This window comes from Melospiza melodia, chromosome 3, assembly GCF_035770615.1.
Source record: "Melospiza melodia melodia isolate bMelMel2 chromosome 3, bMelMel2.pri, whole genome shotgun sequence".
NCBI lineage: Eukaryota > Metazoa > Chordata > Aves > Passeriformes > Passerellidae > Melospiza > Melospiza melodia.
The window spans coordinates 109446317-109471597 of NC_086196.1; the positions used below are offsets into that span (position 1 = coordinate 109446317).

General features: G+C 38.5%; 1 protein-coding gene across 2 annotated transcripts in view; it reads right to left on the minus strand.

Moving 5' to 3' along the window:
• The window catches only part of KIF16B (kinesin family member 16B), a 140697-nt gene that overhangs the window by 22894 nt on the left and 92522 nt on the right, over positions 1-25281 (minus strand). For both annotated transcript variants that reach the window (XM_063152551.1, XM_063152550.1), the window contains 2 exons: positions 24961-25083; positions 19888-19977 (listed from right to left, as the gene is read on the minus strand). In XM_063152551.1, the coding sequence (XP_063008621.1) occupies positions 19888-19977; positions 24961-25083 (213 nt within the window). The remainder of the gene's footprint in view (positions 1-19887; positions 19978-24960; positions 25084-25281) is intronic.

Here is a 25281-nt window from a genome sequence, read left to right on the forward strand (position 1 = left end):
ACTTTTACAACTCTGAATTTCCTCATTTTTCAAAGAGTAGGGCTGACTTTTGATCCTTTGTACCACAAATCTCTGTCACAGATGAGAAAAATCAAAGAGAAGAACATGGCACAGTTTTGCAGCCACTGTGGCTGCACCTGACTTGATTTTGCAGGAAGCAATGAAAGAAAAAACTCCTACTTTTAGTTTTTGAAGTTTAAACAAAGTCACTTAAGCCTCAATATCTCAATATGCACTAAGACTCCCAGAGTCTAAAGAAATTACACAGAAGCTGTATTTTTAACTAGGGACTTGCACGAAGTATTTAAGGATTTGTCAAGGTGAAAAAAAAAAAAAAACCCAAACCAAACCACCACAAGCCCAATTTCTCTATTTTTTTATATTTTGTCTGAAATAAATTACCTTTTCTACACAATTTCATAAGAAAGCAGTAGGCAAAGGTAAAAAGTTAACATTTACTGGACAGATTAAAGGCTGCTTTATAAATTCTGAAAACATTCAAATGGAGATCAAAGAGAAATTATTTGCTGTACTATCCACTAAAAATGAAAACAATAAAATAAGATATAAAAACACCTAAGTCATATTTTCAGCTGATATAGCCCAAACTTTAAAGTTGAGTGAAGAAACATCTAAACTTATTCCTTTAAACAAAATAGTAACACAGTCCTCCACTGGGTAAACCCTTCATGTATGCTGCAGGTAAGTCATGCCCTCACAGGAGAGGAGGATCAAGGAAATTATTTTCCATTAACAATTAATCAGGGAGAGGGAATATCCAGGGAATTATTTTCTGGACATCCAGCTTGTCACCTACCTTTCCTCTTCCATTTCTAATACTTTCTCTTTACTTTTTCCATCTCTCCCAGCATGTTCTTCCCCCACCTCCCAGCTTGTCTCTGTTCCAACACTATGCTTCCCTCCATTCCTGCATGACCCACCTAATTCTTTTCCTTACTCCACTGGACATTATTTTCCATTAGCAATTAATCAGGGAGAGGGAATATCCAGGGATATTTGTCAGAAGGGAAATATTTGCCAACCAATTTATTTAAGATTTTTCAGAGGAGACTTACTCAAGGAAGGAGGGAGATGCTTATTCCCTTGTGTGTGTTTGAGTGAGATCCAGGCTCTGGTGCCTGTAGCAGCTCCTCCGCTCTCAGAAACACTTCCAAGACTTTGGGAACAGAGTTTGCTCCCCTCAAAGACAGTGGAGGATTGACTCTTGGCTGGTACTGAGGGCCCTCTGCAGAGACCCTTTGTGTAGGAGGAAGGTTGCTTTTCCTGTACCTATTTCCTGGTCATTTGAGTTTTCCTCCGCTATTAGTTTGGTATTTGAGGAGAAGTGAGGGCAAAACTCAACACAGTTTCAAGTGCACAGAGCCTGCAAGTGAGCACTTCAGCTTTTTCAGGTGATTTATAGCCCATCTCCTGAAGGAACAGAAACTAATGAGTAAAACAAAGTCCCTTTAATCTGCCTTTGCCTGCAAATTCTTTCCTATAATCCTTGTCTTTGTTCCCTCTTGGTAGGCTGCTCACCAAACTAACATTTCAGAGTCTTCCCAAATATTCCTTTCAGACTGTTAGTGACACAACATATAATCACCCTACCTGAGCCTACTACTAATAAACAAACAAAAGGATTGCCAGGTTTTTTGTGTGCCTTTGAAAAATCTAATTGATTAAATATTGAGAGTGTTCAAATATTTAACTACTCAGTGAGCACACAGAAAACCTAGAAATTTACTTTTCCTTCAGGGACTGTCATCTATTTGAAGTGACTGGGATGGCAAAGTGCTACAGGTGTATTTTCATAGCTTAAATTACATTTATGGAGTAAAGAGCAAGAAGTAGGAGGTGACAAAATCACATTACCCACCATATAAGCATTAAAAAGTAGAGGGAATGACCAGATCTGCCCTGAGCAGACCCAGTAAGATCAGTTTAAAAAGAAAGATGAAAGGAAGATGAACATGAAACTCAACTACTTATAACCTTGCATCAGTTCTAAAATTCCAGGTTTGTTATGTGGCAAAATCAAAGAAGACAAAACACCAACCCTGTGACAGGCACTGAGGACCAAAGGAAGTGAGATGTTTTGATATTAAAGCATTGTAGCTGTCATCACTTGTGCTAAATGTTGCTACTAATTTCTATCACCTTATCTCATAAATTACAGACCTGATAGATCACAACAGTACAGAAAAGAACTATGAATCAGTTGAGCACCAGACTTATTTTAGCTGTAGATGAAGAAAAATTAACCCATCTAGTCCAATCCCAACTTTAAAAAAGGGGGAAAGTGTTCAGTGTGCTGGGATTCTCACTGGGACAGGTCACAGAACACATCTATCCCCCAAGCCCCTCAAGGGCTGTCTGAAAACACACAGACCAGAAAAAATATCCTCCAAATACTGACACTCAGCAAACAGCTTGCATCCTTTGGTCTTGCCTTTGCTTCAGCACCATCCTTTAAAAACAGGAACAGAAAAAGTCATATTTCCCTCAATGGCAAGGGTATTGCAGAGCTGCATTTGAAATTGTTCCCGAGATACCTGAAAGATTGAAGAGGCTGGAAGAGGTCACCGAGATAAACCTCAGATAACCATTTCAAATGCAAGGCCAAGCAAAAGCCATGGATGGATTTCAAAATCTGACCCTTGCTGGAAAAAGAAACTTTCCGCTCTCTAAGACTGCATTAATTTTCTAAACTGAATATTTAGGACTTCCACCCTCCTCCTGGGAGTCAGGTACCAGTTGGGGGGCAGAAGGAAGAATTTTCCACACACAAACTTTACAGACACAGTATGAGTTATTTCACTTTTTGTAACTTACAATTCAACTTTGCTCACACCTTTTTTCAGCATCTAACTCTCTGTAAAAGAGCCACTGATAGAAAGAATTGCTGATTAAAAGAATGTCTTTCTTAAAGAGATGCCTTATTAATGGGAGCTGTTACTTTTGAGAAGGAAGAAAAGCAGATTTTCAAGGAATGCCTGTTATTTTAAGAATGTTGTTTTGAAGGGTGTGTTTAATGTACAGCAGAGGTTCCCCTCTCTTTGTTGGGCAGCAGAGGTAATCATCATTATGGAATAAACATCAGGCATATTTACCAAGATGAATATTGAGATTTTCAGTAAGAGCACTGAAGGCTGCTGGGCTTGTGCCACAGCCCCATGTTAAACCTATTAAATCTTTATAACAACTGGCATTAGCAGAAGCATTTCATTAACAGCATTTCATTAACAGGCTAATGAATACACTGGTACTCTCTGGCACTCTGGTTTTAATCACTGAAAGGTAGTTCTTATCCCAATTCCCAAATTTGGGGATATGTCTATGTTTGAATGTAAGTGCTGGTGATCACAGCAATATCAAACAAAGTCAGACAGCACCATAATCTTACAGGGGGAAAACAGAATAATAATGAGGATTTACATCAGTACTTCTCAAAACAGTTTCAATTAAAAATATGCAACAGTGATACCATCAAACAAGAAATTGGTTCTGCATGACTGAAACAAAGACCTACTGCTCTGACTGTATTTATACTCAGTTATTGAGCAGAGGCCTTTGACTTTCTGAGGAGGCAGGCAGCCAAGAAGTTGCATTAAAACATAGCTTGAAATCCAGCCAGTTTCTAAAATTCTCCTGAAAGAGAATGAACTCTATGTTGTGCAGAATTAGATTAATTTAACAATGGTCTTTTCACTCATACTCAGTAAATGTAGCCCTTTTTTTCTACTGGAAAATCATTTTCTGAGTTGCCAGGTCTAGTAAGGTACTGCTTTTCATGTAATAAATAAAGAAAATACCAAAAAAAAATTAATTAGAAATCACCCCATCACACTTCTTGACAACATTTTGCCTCCTTCTCCCTCCTGAGACTTGTGGGATTTTTCCATCTGACTCTCAGTTTATTTCCACTGTGCAGGTTACTCTTGGCTCTAAAAAAGCCACATGCACAGAATCCATTTTTATCACTACAAGGTGTAATTCAGGAATTAATATCCAGGTTCCTAGCACAGCCAGAGTCCAACAGAAACTTAAGGCAGAAAGCATAGACTCTATTTGTGATCATCATTCTGACAATTCCTACCCAAAGTGGGGCTTGATCTGAGACATAATTAACGTGAATTACATCCTATCTTTACAGTTTAGCTGTTAAAATACAAATAAAATTATTACCAACCACTAAAAATGTATTTGACTAAGGTAATGCACACAAATTGCATATCTGTCAAAGCAAAATAACAGCATTTATTATTAATGTTATTATTATTATTATTCACTTTTAACACTGGCAAGTTTGCAAAGATTAAAAAGAAATTTGGTTGCTTTTTTCCAAAGCTTCCCATAGTTCTGAAATGTTTTATTGTGAAATATTTCAGTTTTGAAACTGCCAGAAAAAAACAGTATTTCCACATCAGCTAATATACCTATTATTGTTTTAAGATAAAAGCCACCAAAAATGTAAGCTTGCACATTGTACTGAGGGCCCTCTGCAGACATCCTTTGTGTAGGAGGAAGGTTGCTTTTCCTGTACTTATTTCCTGGTCATTTGAGTTTTCCTCAGTTTAGGAGGTTAATTACCCTTGTTTGTTATAATAAATGGTGATTTTTGTTGCTGCTGTTCAGCCTTTTCCAGGAAGTTCACTCCATTAGAAGAGTGATATGGGTACACTTCAGATCCTTAGATATGCTGCCTATTGAGAAGATCAAATCCCTCTCCCCTTCAGGCAGATTGTAGGGAAGGCTGCAAATTCCTTACTTCACTTACAGTGAAGTAAGGAAAAGAATTAGATAGGTCATGCAGGAATGGAGGGGAGCATAGTGTTGGAACAGAAACAAGCTGGGAAGTGAGAGAAGAACATGTTGGGAGACATGGAAAAAGTAAAGAGAAAATATTAGAAATGGAAAAGTAGGTGACAAACTGAATAGCATAGCCCTGCCCACATGACCATATTTGGTATTTGGCCACGCCCACATTTCCTAAATTTAAATTTGGCCACACCCACATTTCCTCATTTGGGCATAGCCCCGCCCACACACCCAGATTTGGAACTCAGCCACACCCATGCTGCCTTATTTGGAATTTGGCCACACCCACATGACCATATTTGGAATTTAGCCACACCCATATTTCCTTATTTGGGCATAAGACACCCACATTTCCTTATTTGGGCATAGCCCCACCCAAATGACCATAATTGGCATTTAGACACACCCAAATGACCATCATTGGCATTTGGTCACGCCCATATGACCATATTTGGAATTCAGCCACGCCCACATTTCCTTATTGGGAATTTGGCCACACCTACATGACCACATTGGGGCATAGTCCCACCCATGTTTCCTTATTTGGGCATAGCCCCACACACATGACCGTATTTGTAATTTAGCCACACCCACATGATTGTATTTGAGCATAGTCCCACCCACATAACCATATTTGGGCACAGCCCCACCCACATGACCATGTTTGGAATGTAGCCACTCCCACGTGACCATATTTGGAATTTAGCCATGCCCACATTTCCTCATTTGGAAAAAACCCCAGCACGGCAGGGCAGACCATGAGCTAAGACAAAGGTATGTGCCAACCTAGGGATTAAATGGACAATACCTACTCTCTATGCTCTTAGGTCATGATTTTGCCAACTAAACATTAAACTTTCTTCCTGCAGTCTCAGGTCTTGGTTAGTTCTTTAAAGAAACAGTAAAATTGGCTGGTTTTTGAGGTTGTTTCTTCAAAGTTCAACACATGAATCAATCTTTATAAAGGTGTGACTCAAATCCCACTTCTCAAAAGTGCTATAAAGTTATTTTCTGGAGATCTCTGTAGGGTTTATTTTTCTTTCAAAAGCTATTTGGGATTTGATTTATTATCTTCCTGCTGGGATTTCTAGCAAGGTCAAGGCTGTACCTGCAATAACACAAGGTGGGCCATGCATCACCCCCTGCCTTCACCTGGCTGCACACAACCTTGCTCCAGCTCTGCTAAAGCTCCAGTGTCTCTTGGGCCACTTTGCCTCTGCACTGAGAAATCACAATACCATCAGATTTATGCAACAGAAACAGGCTCAGAGAAGAGGATTCACCACAGCACTTCTCACAGCTCTCCCTAAGAAGATTTGCTTGTTGTACATGAACTCATCTCAGTGACATCTGGCAGCATTTATGACACATCCCCATCTCATATGGCTGACTGATGCCATAAATTTCAGCCACCCTTGCCTTTGAGAAATGTTAATAATGAAAACTCATCAACAAGCAGTAATGATTTGTACTGCTGACTAGATGGATGCCTTTCTGACTACTCAAAATTAATGGCAGATCTCAGGGTCTTAAAGAACAGCTGTCACAGAGAAATACACCTGCAAACAAACATGCAGTATGCCTTCAAGTGTGATTTGTTAGCAGACATAAAGTGCTAACCCTCACAACACACTGGACTGATTACAAGGAGAAGTTAGATAACCTTCTGCATCATTTAAAGGGATAAAACCAGAGAAAAAGCAGTGCAGGCACACAAATGGGAAGTCTAAAAGGAATGACTCAGTTCCCCCCACAGCAAGAGTGAGTGATAGTCAGACATTATACACTCATTTTCACTTGTGTCTAGTCACACAGAAACTTTAGAACAAGCTGCTTTATCATAGACTTAAAAACTTGCTGTAAGCCTCATACAAATTTTTCTTCCACTGTTGCTGTTGCCATTAAGATGACAGGCAACCAAATAAATGTAATAAACTTAACAGATCTATTTTCAGGAGATTGCTTGGCAAAGGATTTTGAATGTGCAGGGCAGAAAAGCAACTGTGGGTACAAAGTAAAAGACCACTGTTACTATCAGTTTCATGAGGAATATCAGATTTAGTACTGCTCTTGAGAGTCAGGATGGTGGTTAAGAACAGATATTTATCCAAGTATAATAAAATTTCTTGATCAAGCACTTAAAGCTAAATGCTTCATAAGCAAGACCCACATAGACATGGAAATCACAAAGACACACTCATGAAAAAGTCAACATGATACTGAATCAACATTATTTCTTAGGGCAGGGGAAAAAACAGGGATGTGTTTCACAATTGCAAGAATTTGGGCATAGATAATTATGTCAGTAATTTCATAATTCCCATCTGTCAGATGCTTTCTAGAACAATGTTTCTTCCCAACAAACACTGCTTCACTGAATCTAAGAGCCATGCTGCTCCACCTACACAAGTTTTAGTAACCCAGGAAAACAGGGTTAAGTTAAAAAATCACATTATTTTTTCACTGTTTTTTACAGCAACTTTACAATGAGTTACAGTACATATGAGCCTCAGGTACAATCAGAATGGAAATTATGCTACTCTATTTAAATAAAACTCTGCAATACATTAATTTGCAACTACTTTACATTACCGGTAGTATCAAAAAACTGAACTTAAAAGTAAAGGTCTCCTTATTTATTCCCTGATTTAAAAATAAAATTGGAGTTAGAATTGAATGCAAAAAATACGTAATTTAAGGATTTAAAATACTGCTAAAGCTTTGTTTCATTTTTTTTCCATAGAGGATATAAGAAGACTAGGACATGCAGTGTTCAGAAATGGTTTTAAATTTATTTTTAATTTCCTGAAAAATACAGAGTTTAAAAAAAAGTTTCAGAGTACCTGCACTGCTGACAGCAGTGCACAACACAAATATCAAAGCATCATTAATACCCAGTAATACCTACAGTTAGGAATGACAGAAAATAATAAATTCAATAGAGAAGAAATTAGCCAAACAAAAACATACCTTTATATTATAATAGGTAAATATTATTCTTTATATTTTTCTCATTTTATTTTTCACAGGATTTTAACCAAATATAGATAACCATGAATTAATCAAATGTTTTAACAGTATGTCCCAAAGTTTGGCACCCATGAGAAGAGTGTTTTTTCATCTCACTCTCACTCACATCACTAACATTCTCACACTGAATTTTGGTTTTCAGACATGGCCAGACAGCTTACCCTCCAACACTATTACTCCTGGCTTTGGTTCTGAAATATGTCCTACAGCAAACTGGACAACATCCTCTGCTTTCAGTCTTCTCTTGACATCTTCAATTCTATACCTGCAGCTCAATATTTTTCCTGAAAGCCACTTCTTTGTGTTTATTTTCATATTAAACCACAAGAGATTGCATTTTATTGATTTTTGTCATGCAGACATGTCTAATATATTTTTTTGACTTGGGCTTTCTTGCTTTAGGCTCTCTAGAGGGATTGACAATTCTCTTCTGTAAGATGGAGCTTTCTGTACATTGTGTTGCAGAGACAGTAAAAGACCCTTCTACTTTTTTTTAATATATTTATATTACACCAGTGAAGAAAGCTTTACAGGAAGATCTCTCTTTGAATACAAAACAAGGCATTTAGAAATATATTTATTAACTGTACCAGGTGCACAGGCCAGAGAAATTTATTTTCTTCCTTTCTTCTAAAGCCAAGTCATTTTTAACTGAGAAACACAGTATTATTTTTACTATACTGAGTCTGAAAGGTCATAAGCATGAACATGATAAAGTAGCACTTTAAAAAAGACCTTTAAACAAAAAATGTCTCTTGTAGATTGCAAAAATTCTAACCTAAGGGTTGGTTTTAGAATCACAGGGTGGTTTGAGTTGGGAAGGACCCTAAAGCCCACCTCATTCCAATCTCCCTGCCATGGAAGGGATGCCTTCCATTAGACCAGGTTGCCCCAAGTCCTGCACAACCTGGTCTTGAACACTTCTGGGGATGATGCAGCCACAGCTTCCCTGGGCAACCTGTGCCAGTGCCTCAACAACCTCATAGGGACCAATTTCATCCTAGGATCCAACCTAACCCTCCTCTCTGTCAATTTAAAGCTATTCATAGGCTCTGAACATAATATAAGTAAAAAAGTCCCTCTCCAGCTCTCTTGGAGCCCCTTTAGGTACTGGAAGGAGCCTGAGGTCTCCCCAGAGCCTTCTCTCCCTCAGTCTGCCTTCGTGGGAGAGGCACTCCAGCACTCTGAGCACCTTTCCATCCTTCCTCTGGACTCTCTCCCACATGTCCACCTCCTGCCCACTGTGCTCCAGATGTCTGGGATGCAGTTGGCTTTCCAGGCTGCAAGAAAACATTCCCAGGTCACACTGGTGTCATTGGCAAACATGCCCCTCCTTGCTGGGGAGCACAAGGCTCAGCACAGCACTTCTGCTCTTTTACTCCTCTAGTATAGCTAGAGAAACTGTAAGCCATAAATGTGTATTAAAATGTGTAAAAATTGTTATTAGATACAGAGGGGGAAATTTTTCAGCAGCTTTCCTTTATTGCAGATGACAATATTATGGTAAGAGTCACCTGTATCTCAATTATGAATCACTCATTTGATGAATACAACAATGCCTAAATAAACAGCTAATCTGCAATCTGTATTTCCTTGTTCATTTACCTGGTGGCACCCCTCCAAAGAGAGGGAAAATCTGAAATATCCTATTCAAAAGCTGCCTCATGAAGCACAAGAGAAGCATGGTATAATCCTCCAGATTAGAGAGTGAATAAAGTTTAGCAAACAGTTTCACATGTGCAGTAATACCACCTAAATTTGTAAGAAAAAAACCACAACAGGCAGTACAGTGGGAGCTTGACAATTTTTGTTACTCTCTATGCTATTTGTTTAAAATTAACCAGGATATTTTCACAAAAACTAGAGTTTGAGCTGGGCCACTATATCAACTGATATGAAAGGATTCTACTTGAAAGATCAACTTAATCTAGCAGTGTATTCCTGACAAAGCCAACAAGAACAAGTTGTTCTTCACAAAGCCTTGGAAGGGAGTGAGAGTGTCACTAACAGCTAATGATTAATGCAGTACATATCCAAAAGCCCCCTGAAAGAAGGGTAGTTATGGAAAAAAAGAAGAAACAGCAAAACCTCCAATCCTCCCCTCTGCTTTTCACTAAGCAGCACAAAAACAGACACAAGGCTGCAGCCCAAGGCATTCCCAAGTCAACCAATAGTCAGGAACAGGTAAGAAGTGGCTCAGTCTCAATCAGCACCTAAACGTCCAGCTACATGGTCTAGGAATTCTTCTCAGAGGCACTTCTCTCTCACAGATAGCTGTTACCCATACAAAACTGTTTTACTGATAACACAACAAGAATATTTTAATATTTACAGAAATTCAGTAGGTAATTGAGCAGTGCCTTGAAAATCAGATTATCAAATAATCAATGGAATTATTCTGTCAAATAGTTTAAAAATGATGAGTTGATGGACTCACACCTCTCTAAATATTTTTTTTTCCAATTTCTGTGTTACTCATGTACAAGACTTTTGCACAGCCCAATCAATGAAATCTGACATTTGATTAAACTTGTTTCATTGTGAATCTATCAGAAGACCAATAAAGCTCAGAGAAATGTTTGGAAGCTCACAAGTTTCACCTGCTGCCAGGGAAAGACCAAAAAGGCCAGGTCTCATCAACAACCCCAGGAGGAAAGAAAGGAAAGGAGAAGAGATAGAGAGAAGCTGTATCTCTGCAGAATCATATCTACCAAGCCAAGAAAATTTTGCTGTATTAATCTAGCACCCAAAGCAACAGCAAGCACAAATTAATCCCCAAACTGTTTTTTTACAAGGCTCTTGCACATTCAGATTCAGTGCTTTGACATGAAATTGTCACAACAATTTCACAGACTAAAATTCACACAATGATTTCATTTTCCAACTAGAAATAGATGGAGAATTGTGTATTTTGCTGGAGGGTTTCCTGTTGTCTCTGATGCTCCAGTTCTGGTTAGCAACTATTAATTCAGTGGGACCATTTGGAATAAATACATTTCCCTGTAATCAAGCTTTCACTGAACTACATGATATGGTTAGCTGTGATGTTTTTCACACATTATTTATTGGAATGAATTCTCCTGTTCATTTGTAGATAGATGTACTGAGAAATATGCTAAAAATTTATTTTAAAAATTTCAGCAGTCTCATGCTGCAGAAAGAAGGCCAGGTAAAGCTTCTAAGGATCTACCACTTAAATCTCACCTGTAAGTAGTGGCAAACTCAGGTTGATATGGAAGCACAACAAATATAAACTAGCAGGCTTGCAGACTGCTCTGAACATAATATAATTAGGAACAGGAGCTGGAAACATGCATGTGACAAAATATGCTTCCTGTGTATGCACTTCCTGGCTGTTCTGGGGGACAAGAATATGAATGTTAAAATTAACTACATCATAATTACTGTAATTTGAACTGAAAGAAGCCAAAGGCTATAATCACATGCTCATATAATAGTATTAAAGGGTTTACACACAAATATATGTTCTAAAAATTACTAATTTTTTTCAATATTTATGGAAAGATGTATTACCAAGCCTACTAAATTCCCATGCTAGAAAGTAAAAATTAAGGTCTATCCTTAATTTAGATTCATATTTCAAAAACTGTTTTGTAAATGCTTTTCTACATTTAATTCTGCCAGAATATACATCATAGCATTTTCTATTTCCAAGCACATCAATGTTGCAAATCATTTTCATTTTCACCTGTGTCCTAATACACAATTTCCATTAAAAAAAAAAAAAGCTTTTAGATTGTTTATACATTCTTGGCGCTTGTCCTGTGGTTCTCATATCAAATCTCTCAGTCCTATTATATTTTACCATTGTTTAAAACCAAAACTACAGTACATCAGTCTTGACTATTTGGGAAAAAAAACAAATCAAATTTTCTGCTTCATATCCAGACTCTTAGAAGCATCCTTCCAGTTCAGCCAAAACACATCAATAAGCTTATTTCTTCACTGGATCAAATTTTCAAAGAAATAGACAAAACTTAAAATATTGTTAGAGACTCTGTTTACAAAGGGTCATAAGGCTCTATAAAAGAACCTGAACTGAGAATCCATATCAAAAAAAACCCTGAACTTACTAAAATATGAGATAGCATTTGTAGCAAGATATGTACAACCATGTTCAGTATTATATGCTACACCTTGCTCTCTCTGGTGCACATAAGCCCTGATTTTAAATTGCTTCTTAGTCTCTAGAGTTTCTAAACATCAATGTCAACAATGAATGAATTTGTGAATAGACTGGGACTTCAGTCACTGCAGGATCAAGCCTTTGGCATAAGTTCAGCAGGTTGCAGAACAAAATAATTTTCAACCTTGTCTTAGGAAAGTTCTGTTATTTACAACTACACCACTCTCTGCTATTTAAAACTGAACACTAGAAGAATCCAAAAATCCAGAATTTTGCATTCAATGTGAACATAATACTTACACCTTACATACTAACTAAATATATAGTTACTAATGCCAGCAAACTAGAAAATCCAATGGTAAAATCAATGCCAGCAAACTAGAAAATCCAATGGTAAAATCATCAGTTTCAGTCCAGCCAGCTCTGATGAAATAAACTTCTGTCTTCTGCTGCCAAATGAGCTCCTCAGCTCCAGGAGCTCACCAGTTACATGGCAACAGGCTTGCCAGCCCTGCAAGCCAAGTACCTCCATCACAGAATATGAACATAAATTTTGCATTCAATAAAACTCTTCAGCTGCAGAGTTATAAACCAGAATTGGAGCAGTCAGACAGCCAAGATCCCAGCCCAAACACTGCCCCAAGTGCTCTGCACAAGTCTGCTGCCTTACTGCTCCACTGCTGGTTTAATTTCTGTTTGCATTCCCCATTGGAAGGGAGAATTTTGCATGTCTGATAAGACATTAAAAAATAATTTAATCACTACATAAGTACAGAGAAATTGTCTAATTATCCTTGAGACTATTGGCAGGATGGGGGAAGAATAAAAATCCCTAAATTCACACCAAACACATTTTGAAAGTTAGTAACATATTGCATTTCTTGGTCAGTGATCAATTCCAGAATCCAAGGATGTTCTCCTAAAATTAATGACTTCACCTCAAATTCATCCCCTCTCCATTATCTGTGCCAGCCATTCCTGTTGAAGATTTCTCCCACTTACCACTTATCAAGAGCACCAAATGTATGGAGCTCTTAAAAATAAACAGAGATCCTTCCCTGGCAGTCACCCAAAAGAGGAGTACAGAGTCAAAAGGAAAGGACAGTGAGATCAGTCAGTGGTGGCTCCATAAACAGTTCATGACTCCTCATTAATCATTACACAGCTGAACTACACCTGAATAATAAGCAGTAGTAGAAAAGTGTCTAAAATGAAGTTAAGAAATGATTTAAAAACTGGTGTCTGCTCTATTTTAATAGCAAACATACACATTATGTGTTGGGTGGTTGTGAGTATGGAGGGATGAAACAGACATTGCTGTCACTGAGATGCAAACATTTGTCTTTCTTCATTGAAATGCAAAATACTTTGGATGAAAAACAGACTACTTTTTGAGTTTTGAAAAATCTGAAGTATTACAAAGTATTTTAAAAGGTTTTTAAATAAGCTTGCAACAAATGTTTTGATTTCAGTATATTTTCAAAAACATTCACTTAGTACTTCTGAAAAATCTGAGAATTATTTTCTGCTCTTTGAATTTCATGCAATTCCTACAGGTTATGACCCATAATTATTTTTAAACTCTTAACAGACCTTTTGTGCCCAGATCCCAAAAGACACAAATATATGCTTATATACAGACCTCCATAAATTAAATACAGATATTAAAGAAATTACTACATTCTGTTAAATAAGCTAGAAGTCAATAGCTGTGGCATTCCTACTGAACAGGACACATGCATGTCCTTATGTCCATAAATGAATTTATAAATGCAAGCATGCCTTGTAGCTTCTCCTTGGCAGCTCTCCAGGGATTTTCTAATATTTAAAGTCAAGAATCACTATTAGCAATAGAAATGCCTCTATGGAAGGTGATTTCTTTAACAACATGTAGAGATTTTTATGCACACAGAAACAGTTTTCAAGATGACTGACAGGGAACTCAATAAGCAGAGCCTACAGTGAAAGCCCCACAAAACCTGGATGCAAGTGGGACTTAAAGACTCCCATATGAAGGAGGAACTTCATAAACCCTGGATTTGAGTAGGAGAAAGACAAACAGGAACTGTGTCGCTGCTCTCATTTGAAAGAAAGTAGAGACAAAAAAGTGTTAGGAGAGTGAGAAAGTGGTAGGAGAGTGAGATTTCCTCTGCAGCAAGATGTGGCTCAGGAAGGAAAGTTTTCTGCAGAAACCAACATTCTGGTACTATTCCAAAACCAGTAACTGGTAAGAAAAGATGAAGGCAGAGGCAAAAACAGGAGAATCTAACTATGGAAGTTCTCACTCCTCTATTGAGAATAGAGTGCATTTGCTCTCTTCTCTGACTAATAACAAACAAGTGCATTAATTAGAGACTACTGCAACTGAAAGTCAAATATGGCCTTAATTAAAAATCCCAAAATAATAAAATGGCCATTAACAATCTAGCAGTGCAAGAAAGCTGGAGCTGGGCAAATGACAGTCATGTAGCCCCCCTGAAAAAATAGACACTGTAAAATGCTTGGTAGTGATCTGCCACTGGCTCAGTCCCACTCTGCTGCAGCTTCTTCAGTCTTTCAAAATTTGCCTGTGACACATTTTAGTTAGATAAGCAGTTGTCAGCAGCCCCTTAATTACATTAGAAGAAATGTTCAGATATATCATATATATGACATCTTTTAAGACCAGAAGATATTAGGTAAGTTTCTGCTTTTGAAAGAGATACTTTTTTTTTTAAAAAAACCTTCCTAATACATCAGTTTGCCAAGACATCCCTTTGGGAATTCAGTGGCAGAAACATGAAATGCAAGATCAGCAAATTATTAAAATACTGATATAGTAACTCAGAGCTGGGCAACTAATGAGCTGTAAAGTTCACTTCTAAAAGCAGGACACTCATATATTAAACATGCCCACAGTATTTTCACTGTTCATTATAAATATTAATTTAGAGTGGGAAGGCAAACTGTGCAAAATAAAACTCAACTCTGATAGATTCTGATAAGATCCTTCTAAGGACCACATTTCTTTGAAATAATACATAGTGGCTAAAGACACAACTCTGACAAGTTTGGTATTAAAATGCATTTTAGCATCATCCTAAGTGAATCCTAAATTAGCTCAATGACAGATGAGCAGAAGCAGACAGATGAGTTTCAATTTACCAAACAAACTGAACTGCTACTCACATTGCAAAACTAATCCAAAATTACCATAAATTACAGCTATTTTAAATAAAGGTAAAAATATAGAAAACCATCAGTCATTCACATATGCAGCACTGTTAATAAAATTTCTTCAAAGGAAACAAATGCCAAAACTTTACTGCAGCACACATTATTTTGTGTTTCATCCATCACAACATGCTCTTCCCCTCTGATAAACAAGGACACAGTAGTTTGTAGAAATGCTGACAAGGAGAAGAAACCCACTGCATATTATCCAGGTCTCTTCTGCCCACACACCTGCCTTTCCCTTTGATGCTCCAAGTCTCAAAGCAGGAATGGACACAACATGTGCCTGCACTAGAGGACACTGTTGGTTTCCAGAACAGGTACTTACATGCCAGTACCTATCTAGAAGCACTGGCTCACATGATCAAATGCTTCTCTTGCTTCTCCTAATCTTTAGCATGCTTGTTATTTAGCAAATATGAGAGTATTTGAACCTCTCTGATAAATTGGTGCAAGTTGTTGTGAAGTGACAGCTCAGTTAAGGCTGGAAAAAGATACCGGCAACCTTGTAAGACGTGGTGCTTGCAGTGACTTTAAAAACTTCTTCACAAAGGAACAGATAGCTTAATACAAATATCATGTATTTCCCACAAGGAAATTAGACACTTGTGCTTTGGTATAACTAACCAATAATTCTGTTAATGCACTGGATGCAAATCTCACTGAGTTTACCTAAGACACAAACATATGGCAACACAGAAGTGTCAATAAGGAACAAACTGACACATTAAACTAGCAAATATACTGACCTAGCAGGCAAAACCACAGAGAGAAGATGATAAAAGAAAATAAGCTGCAAAAGAAAATTGCCTCTATGAGATACTTATAAAGTATGCAGTGCAGAGAATTTAAAATACAGATAAAAACCACAGGAAAAATATTAACAATGAACAGTTAATGACAACAAAAACAACTTCAGCTGGGAAGACTCCAAGATGAAGCAAAGTATGTACCTGTGCTCTGGGCTGGGATCCTGTCATACACTCTTGGATGCTGGACTTCATTCTGACCTAATAATACTACTGTCATGATTCTTCAAAGCAAACAAATAAGTAAGAATAAAAAAAAAAAAACAACTACTCCCTCCTGAAACACCAAAAAAAGCCTGAAAATTTGTACTGTCAGTCACAAATGCTTTATTCAAAAAGGTTAAATTAATATGTTGCAGCACATAGGACATTTTAATAGTGGCTTTAAGGACATCAGATTCCTCCTGAATCCAATTACTCCTTACAAGCTGATCTCCCTCTGATGCAACCATTAAAGAATTCAGTTGCTCCTCAATGTACTGTCAGGATCAATAACCAACTCTGAAGAAGATTACTCTAGCACATTTTCCTAAATGGGGAAAATCAGTCTGCACAAGAATTCAGGTGGCCCTTTTTCATTTGGATGACTGCCTGGGTCTTTTTTCTAGAGTTAGATGTAATTAGGATATTCCTGTTGACAGATATAGCTCTAACATCCAAGAGGAAACAGCAATTTATTCGAATAAAAAAATTGTACTGACGTTCACAAGCAATATTTTTGAAAGCATTTATGTACAGAGAACTTTTCAATTTCCCACTAAAAACTCAATTTTTACCTTAGAAAAATTCTGTCATTTAAAAAAGATAACTTTTTTTTTTCCCTCTCTTTCCTTTTTCTTTTTTAAACTTTTTCTGAGATATTTGGTGCACAGTAGTTTCCATTTCTGGTTTTCATACTGTTTTGGAATGGGAACAATCTTGAGGCCCAGACTCAAGGTCTGTTCCATGCTCATTTCATTTTTAGATTAAAGCATATGTTAACGAAGACCAAGAAAGCATGTGCATGTCTCTCCTTCTTTAACATATTCACATTTTTAATATACTGCCCAAGCTTCTTTAGTTGTGCTAACTCTCAAATCAGGGTCACTTTCATTGCTTGAATGATTTATTTCTTCTAATATCCAAGGGAACATGTAGGAGGGAAGAAAAATGTTAATAATTCAAAGTTAGATGTGAAAACTAAAAACTGTGATTCCATAAATGCTCACTCCAATGTACTAAAGCTTCATCAGGCACAGCTCCTCATCCTCATCCTAAATGCCCAGAATCTCTGGTGTAGTCAGATCAATTTTTCATTTTGCAGAAACTTGAAAGCCACTATTACAAAAGGGTATCTGTGAAGCAATGCTCTTCTTTCAAATGAGAAGTTGTCAGGACAACAGGATCTGACTCCAAGTATCTTGCAATGAACAAAACAGCAACCTCCAGGGAATGATGCCAGTCAGCAGCAAAGGGAATTTATGGCCAGGAGCAACACACAGAGTCACAGTTTCATTGCAACATCCATCCTGTATCAAGCACCCTTTGATCTCTGAAGTGCTGAAGGGCTTGTCAGTCTTACGGGACACACACGTCTGGGAGGAGTCACAGAATCATAAAATCATTTGGGTTGGAAGAGACCTTTAAAGGCCACTGAGCCCAGCCCCCTGTCACAAGCTGATCCTCAACTACATCAGGCTGCTCAGAGTTCCAACTAACCTGTCCTTGAACATATCTGGTGATGAAGCATCCACTACTTCTCAAGGCATTGTAAAAATTGTGCCACTGTAAACATTTCCTTAACGTTTTATTCTGAATCTGCCCTCTGCAGTTTAAAGCCATTAGTCCTTGTCCTACTGCCACACTCTGCTGCAAAATCTGTCCCCATCTTTCTAATAATCTGTTCCCATCCTTCTAATGATCCCCTTTCAAGAACTGAAAGGCTGCTGTAAGGTCTACCCAGAGCATTCTCCAAGCTGAACAACCCCAACCAAAGGAGAGGTGCTCCAGATGATCAACTTATTATCCCTCCTCTGCATCCACTCCAAGAGGTCCATGTCCCTTCTGTGCTGAGGATTCCTGAGTTGGGTGGCTGGGTCAGAGCAGAGGTGGAGAATCACCTCACTAGAGCTGCAGGTTACATTTTTGATGCAGCCCAGGACACGACTGGCTTTCAGAGCTGTTAGCACACGTTGCTGGGTCACACCCAGCCTCCCATCCACAGCACACTCAAACCCTTCTTGGCAGGGCTGCTGAATCCCCTCATTCCCCACCCTGTACTCATCCCAGGAACTGCCTGCAGGCAGGTGCACTTGGCTTTGTTGAACCTCATAAGATTCCCATGGGCCTATTCCTCAAATTCATCGAGGTCCCTCTGGATGGCATCCCATCCCTCATGCTTGTGAGCCACACTCAGCTTGGTGTCATCTGCAAATTGCTGAGGGTGTGCTTGTTCCTTCTGTGTCAGCCAATGGAGGCATTTAACAGCACTGGTCCCCATACAGAATCCTGAGGGATATCACTTTTCACTGATGTCTGTGTGGACCTTAAGCCATTGACCACCACCCACTGGATGGGACCATCCAAGCAATTCCTCATCCACCCCAACAGTTCACCCATCAAATCCATCTCCTTTCAGTTTAGAGAAAAGGATGTTGTGGGGACCATGTGTCCTGGGAAGATCCATAATTTTACTGCATTCCAGATCTACCTGCATCCAAGAATTGTTAGTGTCCTTAAGACTTTGCATCCAGAGGCCTTGTGTGTGTGTGAGGAGGTGCTATTGTGGCTGTTTTCAGAATTGGTCCTCCCAGGGTGTTCCTTTGCCACATGGTATTTGTTTTGCAGGCTGTTTGGTCCTTGCTCAGGGAAAGTTTTTCCCTCCCTTTTTGGGATCTCTCTTTGTTTTTTGCCTCATCTCAGAGAGAGTGCAGTTGGCAGGTTTGAGCTGCCTTGGGGCGAGTTCTGCAGGTGTCTGCCAGTCACTATAGACTCCAGCAAGCTGTTCTGAATCCATCAGCTGCCTGCTCCAGGAGAGAGGGCTATGGGAACAGAACCCTTCTCCTCCTGGCAGCTTTGGCTTCACAACCATAGCCATCCACAAAGACTGCATTTTGCAACTAGAAGCCATTTCAAAGTGAATTTGCAAACACTGCTGGCAGCAAAAAAAGCCAGAGAGTTCCCAGAGCCATGCCATGCCAGCATCCACCAGTGCTTTTACCTCCCACAGCTGCAAGTGCAGAGCACAGCAACAGCAGCAGGGCCTGAAAACAGGAGGAAGCAGCAGACAGACCCCAGCAAGTCTTTATCTGCTGTTAGAACTTCTCTGCAAAGCTCCTGCCTTCCCAAGAGGGATGTGATGGCATCTTGTCCCTTTGTCCTACGAGCCTGAGGCTGTCCCTGCCTCATGCCATCTCAGGAAAGGCTATTTCTGGCTTATCTCTGTTCCAGTAGGGTTATGAGTTTTTTGCAGTTTGGTACCTAGATATTATTGACCTTTTTTTTTTCCTATTGGCATTCTGTTTGTTAGTAATGTGTTATTTTTCCACTTATATCTACTCTTATCTATTCCTTAATGGTGGGAAGGGATTGGTTGGAATGAAGGGGAAAGTTACCCATTTCAGAGTGCCCATCTCTTTAAACTGTCTCAAACCAAGACACCATGTCAAAGGCTTTACAGATGAAAAGAGATGACAGCCATAGCTCCTCCCATGTGCACCAATATAGCCACTCCATCATAGAAGGTGACTAAATTGGTTAGGCAGGAACTGCACTGGTGAAATTGTGCTGGCTGTCTGAAATCACCTCCCTTTTTGAGTGAACATATCTCAAACCACTTATTTTCAAGTCTCTACCCTTTTGTGTAAAAGAAGTTTTGGTAAAACTTACCTCTGGGTACTTCACTTTTAAAGTTCTGTGCAGCTCTCGGAAGCGGCTGTACCGCCGAAACACTGTCCACGTCTCATCCAAAACTGTTATCTAGAGCAGGCAGTATAAACACAACAAACAGAAGTAAACCCACACATTGTAAAATCCATGCAGTATACAAGGTTATAAGATTAAAATGGACAGTTCTTAGCTGTCTTAAATCCAAAACTTTTATAAGTTTACTTAATTCTTCTTTCATTACAGTGACAGAACTGTATTTAATAAAGAGCACTGACTGCAAAGCAAAACACATGTGAATGCATTTATTCCTTAATCCACAGTGGTTGGATAAGACTGTAAACACATTAGAACATCCCCAATCCCTTCTTGGGGCAGCTATTTGACTCTCAGTATTACTATCAGTGGGTGTTCCATTAAGGAATAAATAACATCCAGAGTAAGTAAAGTGTAGCCTCTCAAAATATTCACAGAAATGTATATTCTTATAAACAGATATTGACAATTAACAAATACACATTTCTTGGACATACAGAATTCATGATCATATAGAAAGGGATTCCAGTTTGTAGAGTAAAATATTACACCAGCTTTTAGTAGAAGATATTCCTTTAAGACACTCTTGGTCTGTGTTTTCAAAATGGTGATGAACATTCCATTTATAAAGGAAGTTTTCTTAAAATAAACATTATTACTCCTGAGGATATAGTGCATAACAACAGGAGCAATGAGGGGGGACAAACCAACCTTACCATCAGTTATTCTCAAAACTCAGATATTAAACACTATCTGAAATTAGGTGACATTAATTAAGGACATTTCTAAGCGGGCCATGAAAGTGTTGTGACTAAAGCATTTGACTTTACAGCCAAAAGTCAAAAGACTTTGTGCAGCTCTGGTGATCCAAGGTCTGATTTGGTCCTTGTCATCTTCTTTGTTTACTTTCCAATTTCTTGTAATGAGACTTGCAGGTAATAGCAAAATTTTATTGTTGCTATAGCTGGAATGATTGAAAAACAAATTTCAATGCTAAATAAAGTCTTAAGTGGCCCCCAAAGCACAGCAATACTGCTATTAGGACAGACGGAATCAATCTCCACTTGTATAAAGAGAATTAAAATGCACCTGGCATAGCAATAGCATTTCTAGAACATGGCCTTTTACTCCTACAACTGATCCAACAAGTCTGGATTTGGATGATTTTCCCCCATTTTAAAAAAAGCTGCATGACAGACTATACACTCTGTAGGAATGGGAGAGGGACATATGCAGGTGCTTTGAACCAGTAAAGCAATTCTGAAAATCCCTTTGCTTTTTTACATAGTTTGCTAATACAGTTAAAAGTATTTTCTTAAGAACAAAACCCATATGGTTAAGTACATCTGCAAGACAGATTTGGGAATAGTCTTATCTAGGCACTGCTGTGATCCTAGATTTGCCTCAGAATTGTGGGTTGTTTTGTTTCTCCCATTCAAAGGCAGCATTTCCTATGTAAAACCTATAAATCTGAATGGAGATATCACAGTCCTGTCTCCTTATCTTCTCTTCTCATGATGACTGATAGAAAACAACCTAGGAAACATTTTCAATCCATTGCACTGCAAAGCACAGAACAGAACTTGTCCTCTTTCTGCTCCACAGCAACACAAGTAACACCATAACCACGGTAGAAAAAAGCAATATTCCACCTCATTCTGGAAGTAATGAGAAAAAAACAGGAAATGCCTCATTTCTTTATTTAGGCTGGTTAAACTGTCTACAGTCATCATGAGAACTTGTATTTCTTCATATTAATCTTGTTGAAACTGTTCCTCACACTAGGAAAACAGCATCTGAAAAGCTAGAAGTTTTCTAAAAAATTCTTATAACCTTTTTCTATTTTATTATTGAGGGTATTAATCTGATAATGTTGACAGAATATTAGATTTCTTACTAATGTAGACAGTACATGGGGCATGCATCAGTTTCTTAAAGAACTATGTATCAATGAGAACTACCTCTGCTTTATTCCCACTCTGCAACAGTTCACCAAACTCAGAAATAAATTTGGACTAGAAATGTGAACTTTTTGAGCAGATTCAACACAGCATCTGGCTGCACAGAAATGCAACTGGATCTGAAGGAAAGCACTGTTTTAGGGTGCATCTGCCTGGATCTTTTCTTATGGACTACTTGTCAGACACCACTAAAATGCTTTGAAACACAAGAAAACCAATTTTGAAAGAATATCAAACAGGATAAATAAAAGGAGAGAACTCAGAACAATGAGGAAAAGATCAATGAGAATGAGAAGGCTTAACTACAACTTTCAGTATTGTCAGAGGATCCCTGCAGGGCTGTGCTTGATTGCAGACTTTGTTTCCATCACCTGCTCCCATGAAACCCTGCATGTCTTTCTGAGAGCTGGAGTTCCACCTTCCCTGCTGCCTTGCTGCTCCTTCTGCCAGCCACAGGTACTGTCTGCAACCATGGGCACTGTCCATAACAAATGCCACTGGTTTTATTTGTATTTTATATTTTATTTATTTATATTATATTTAAGAGCAAAAGCTCTTCCCACACTGTTATAGCACAGCCTTGTCCGAACATCCTGACACAACATGAAAGGAAGGAGGGGAATACATGAATAGTTCTCTGCCATACTAATTCAGCTATAGCATAAATATTTTTAGACCTGATTAAGGTATTACTGTTTCATCATGTCTTTAAAGACAACACATAAAACTGTCACTCAGATGGAAGCTTTTTTGGAAATTAATCAATTCTTACAGAATACTTAATAGCAGACTAGGACAAACAGCTCCATGACACATTCCTGCTGCAAAAGAAGGTGCTGTCTTAGCTCTAATAAATTATCAGTTTCTTCCTGTTTTGAATTCTTTCCAGTCATTTCTTGTAGGACTCACTCAACATCTTTAATTAGGATCTGTATCCAGTGGAAGAACCTGATTAGACAGAACATCCTGCTGGCCTATTCCCATACATGTCTACACCAAGAAGATGTTTACCCTGCACTAAAACAAAACATTGTTGGTTAATATGTTAGGGTTGAAAGACCTATGAATTGATTATGAAGCTGCCAAGGGAAGTGGAACTCATTCTCTCTCTTCTGGCATTTAACAAAATCTTTACTACTGCATGTCATAAGAAATTAATATATTTGTTATATACAGAAATTTATTACATTTGTTGCTCTATATAGCAATATGCAGGATTTAACTACAAACACAATGACTAGAAACATCTTTTGATGAAAATATATGAGATACCTAGAATTCACAGTTTTGGGGACGATCTTAAAATTCAACTCAATCATCACTTGTCACTTTGTCAGGTTCCAAAGTGCTATGACACACAGACAGGTCAGCTATCCATTTTCCCAAAAGCAAGAGGAACCTTGCTGGAGAAAGCTTATTTAGGACCCAGAAAAGAAAATGGGGCTAGCAACACCTCAGTCCTCCCCGACAACTGACCTATATTTCAGATAACCTGAAAATAAACTTGAACTAAGTGAAGTAAGGTTGAAATCAGGAATTATTTTGACAGCTGACATGGTATTCTGACCTATGAGGAAGAGATTAAATGAATAGGTACATTTAGTCTCCTCCCTCTGCCACATTTTCCTGATTTTTAAGGCAAAAAAAATATATAAACCTACTATTTCAGATGTTCTGATTTTCTACAGAATAACTGCAGGAGCTTCTAGAGATAAATACAGATCAAAGCAGAGCTGGGAGCTCTGCATGGACAATGTTTAAAAAAAAAAAAAGTTTGTGGAAGGTCTGTGGATTGTAGCATGGAGCTAAATCCTGACTACAGCAGGAGCAATCCACTGTGGCACAGAGACCTGGGGGGAAAGGAAAAAGCATTAAGCTTTTTCATTAGATTGATTCATGTGAGGGAATGACTATAAGAAACATCCCCAAAACTGCCAAACTGCATATGGTCTTCCAACTCCTCCTTCATGCTAAGATCTTGTAGAGGCTTACATGGGTTTTACTGATGAAGGGAGAATGCCTGGTAAAGAAATCCACCAACATATCAGAACAGAAGCTACATTTTTACTTCAGCCATCTTCACTAACCATTAGCTAGTCTAGTAAATCCCATGTGCCGAAAATTGAGTAGAAGAGTCCTTGGGGATGTTTCATGTGCACTTCCTCATCTCTCAGCATCTCCCTGGCTCCAGGCTTTCACTAGCCCCAAGAAAATCAAAGTTCAACAGGCAAAAAGGAGGTGTTCCACCCACAAATAGCATGGTATGTTTCAAAATGATAAATTTAATTAGCACAAACAAAGCTGAGACTGCCCATCTTAATAAAAGCCTTTTCAAAAGAGAGCACCGTTCAAAAAAGGTCCTTTACCCTGTGAGGAAGGTCACTCCTCCACCTCACAGCAGCTAATGAAGCATCTGGCAGCACATTCAGGAAAGGAGGATGCCAGTTCTGTCTCTGATGCCATGTGCATCAGTTATGCTACACATATGTCCACACACATTGAGAGCACATTTCCAATTAGACTTTAGATCTTGCTTTGAAAAAACACTGGCTGTGTACCAGAGGAAACAAAATTAGTATGCTGTTTTTCCCCCAGCATTTCTACACAGAAAATCAGCTGAGAGTTTGGAGAAGCAACACCTTGGAAATGCAGAGTGGGAAGAATCAGAACACTAAAGAGAGTGTGAAAGGAATCAAGCCTTTGTCTTGCCTATGTGCAAAATACTTAAATAAAGCTTTCATGCTTTCTTTATTGCAGGTAAATATTTCAAATCTAAGCCTTTTCTACAGCTGACACTTGCATCTCAAAAAAGGGCTTTCCTATAACCAATATGCATTTAATCCTCATCTCTGGAACTCTTCAAATTGAACTGACATTGGCTCTGGAACTGCTCACCCCAAGAGTCTGGCCTCCATCCTCCTCTGCATAATCAACCCATTTGGAAAATACTCGTATTTATAGTGTCCTCTACTGTGCATTCTTCTCATCTCTCTTATTTAACAGCACTGAGAAAAAGAGAACCAAAATCTGCACTTAGTGGAACAACAGCATTAAAGAAAAGCAAATGATAAGCACTTACCTTTATCTCAAACTCATAGTGCTCATCCTTCCCCTGCCCACACAGCACATACCGTGGGATACTGATCTTGATTGGGTCCTTGAGGTCATCTGGATTTGCTCCCAGGGAACGACACACCATCCTCTTTCATGCACATACCAAATAGGGAGAAGAAAGGAAAACCAAAATCACTACACAAGGAAAAAAAGAAAAGAACTTCACTGAAAATGAGGATGTGTCCTTGGTCAGAGGAGCAGGCAAAGGGGAGGTAGAAATTACTTCTAAAATGAAGGAATTATTTGAAAACAAAGTGGATCTTGTCTTATAAGCAAGCTCTAGCAT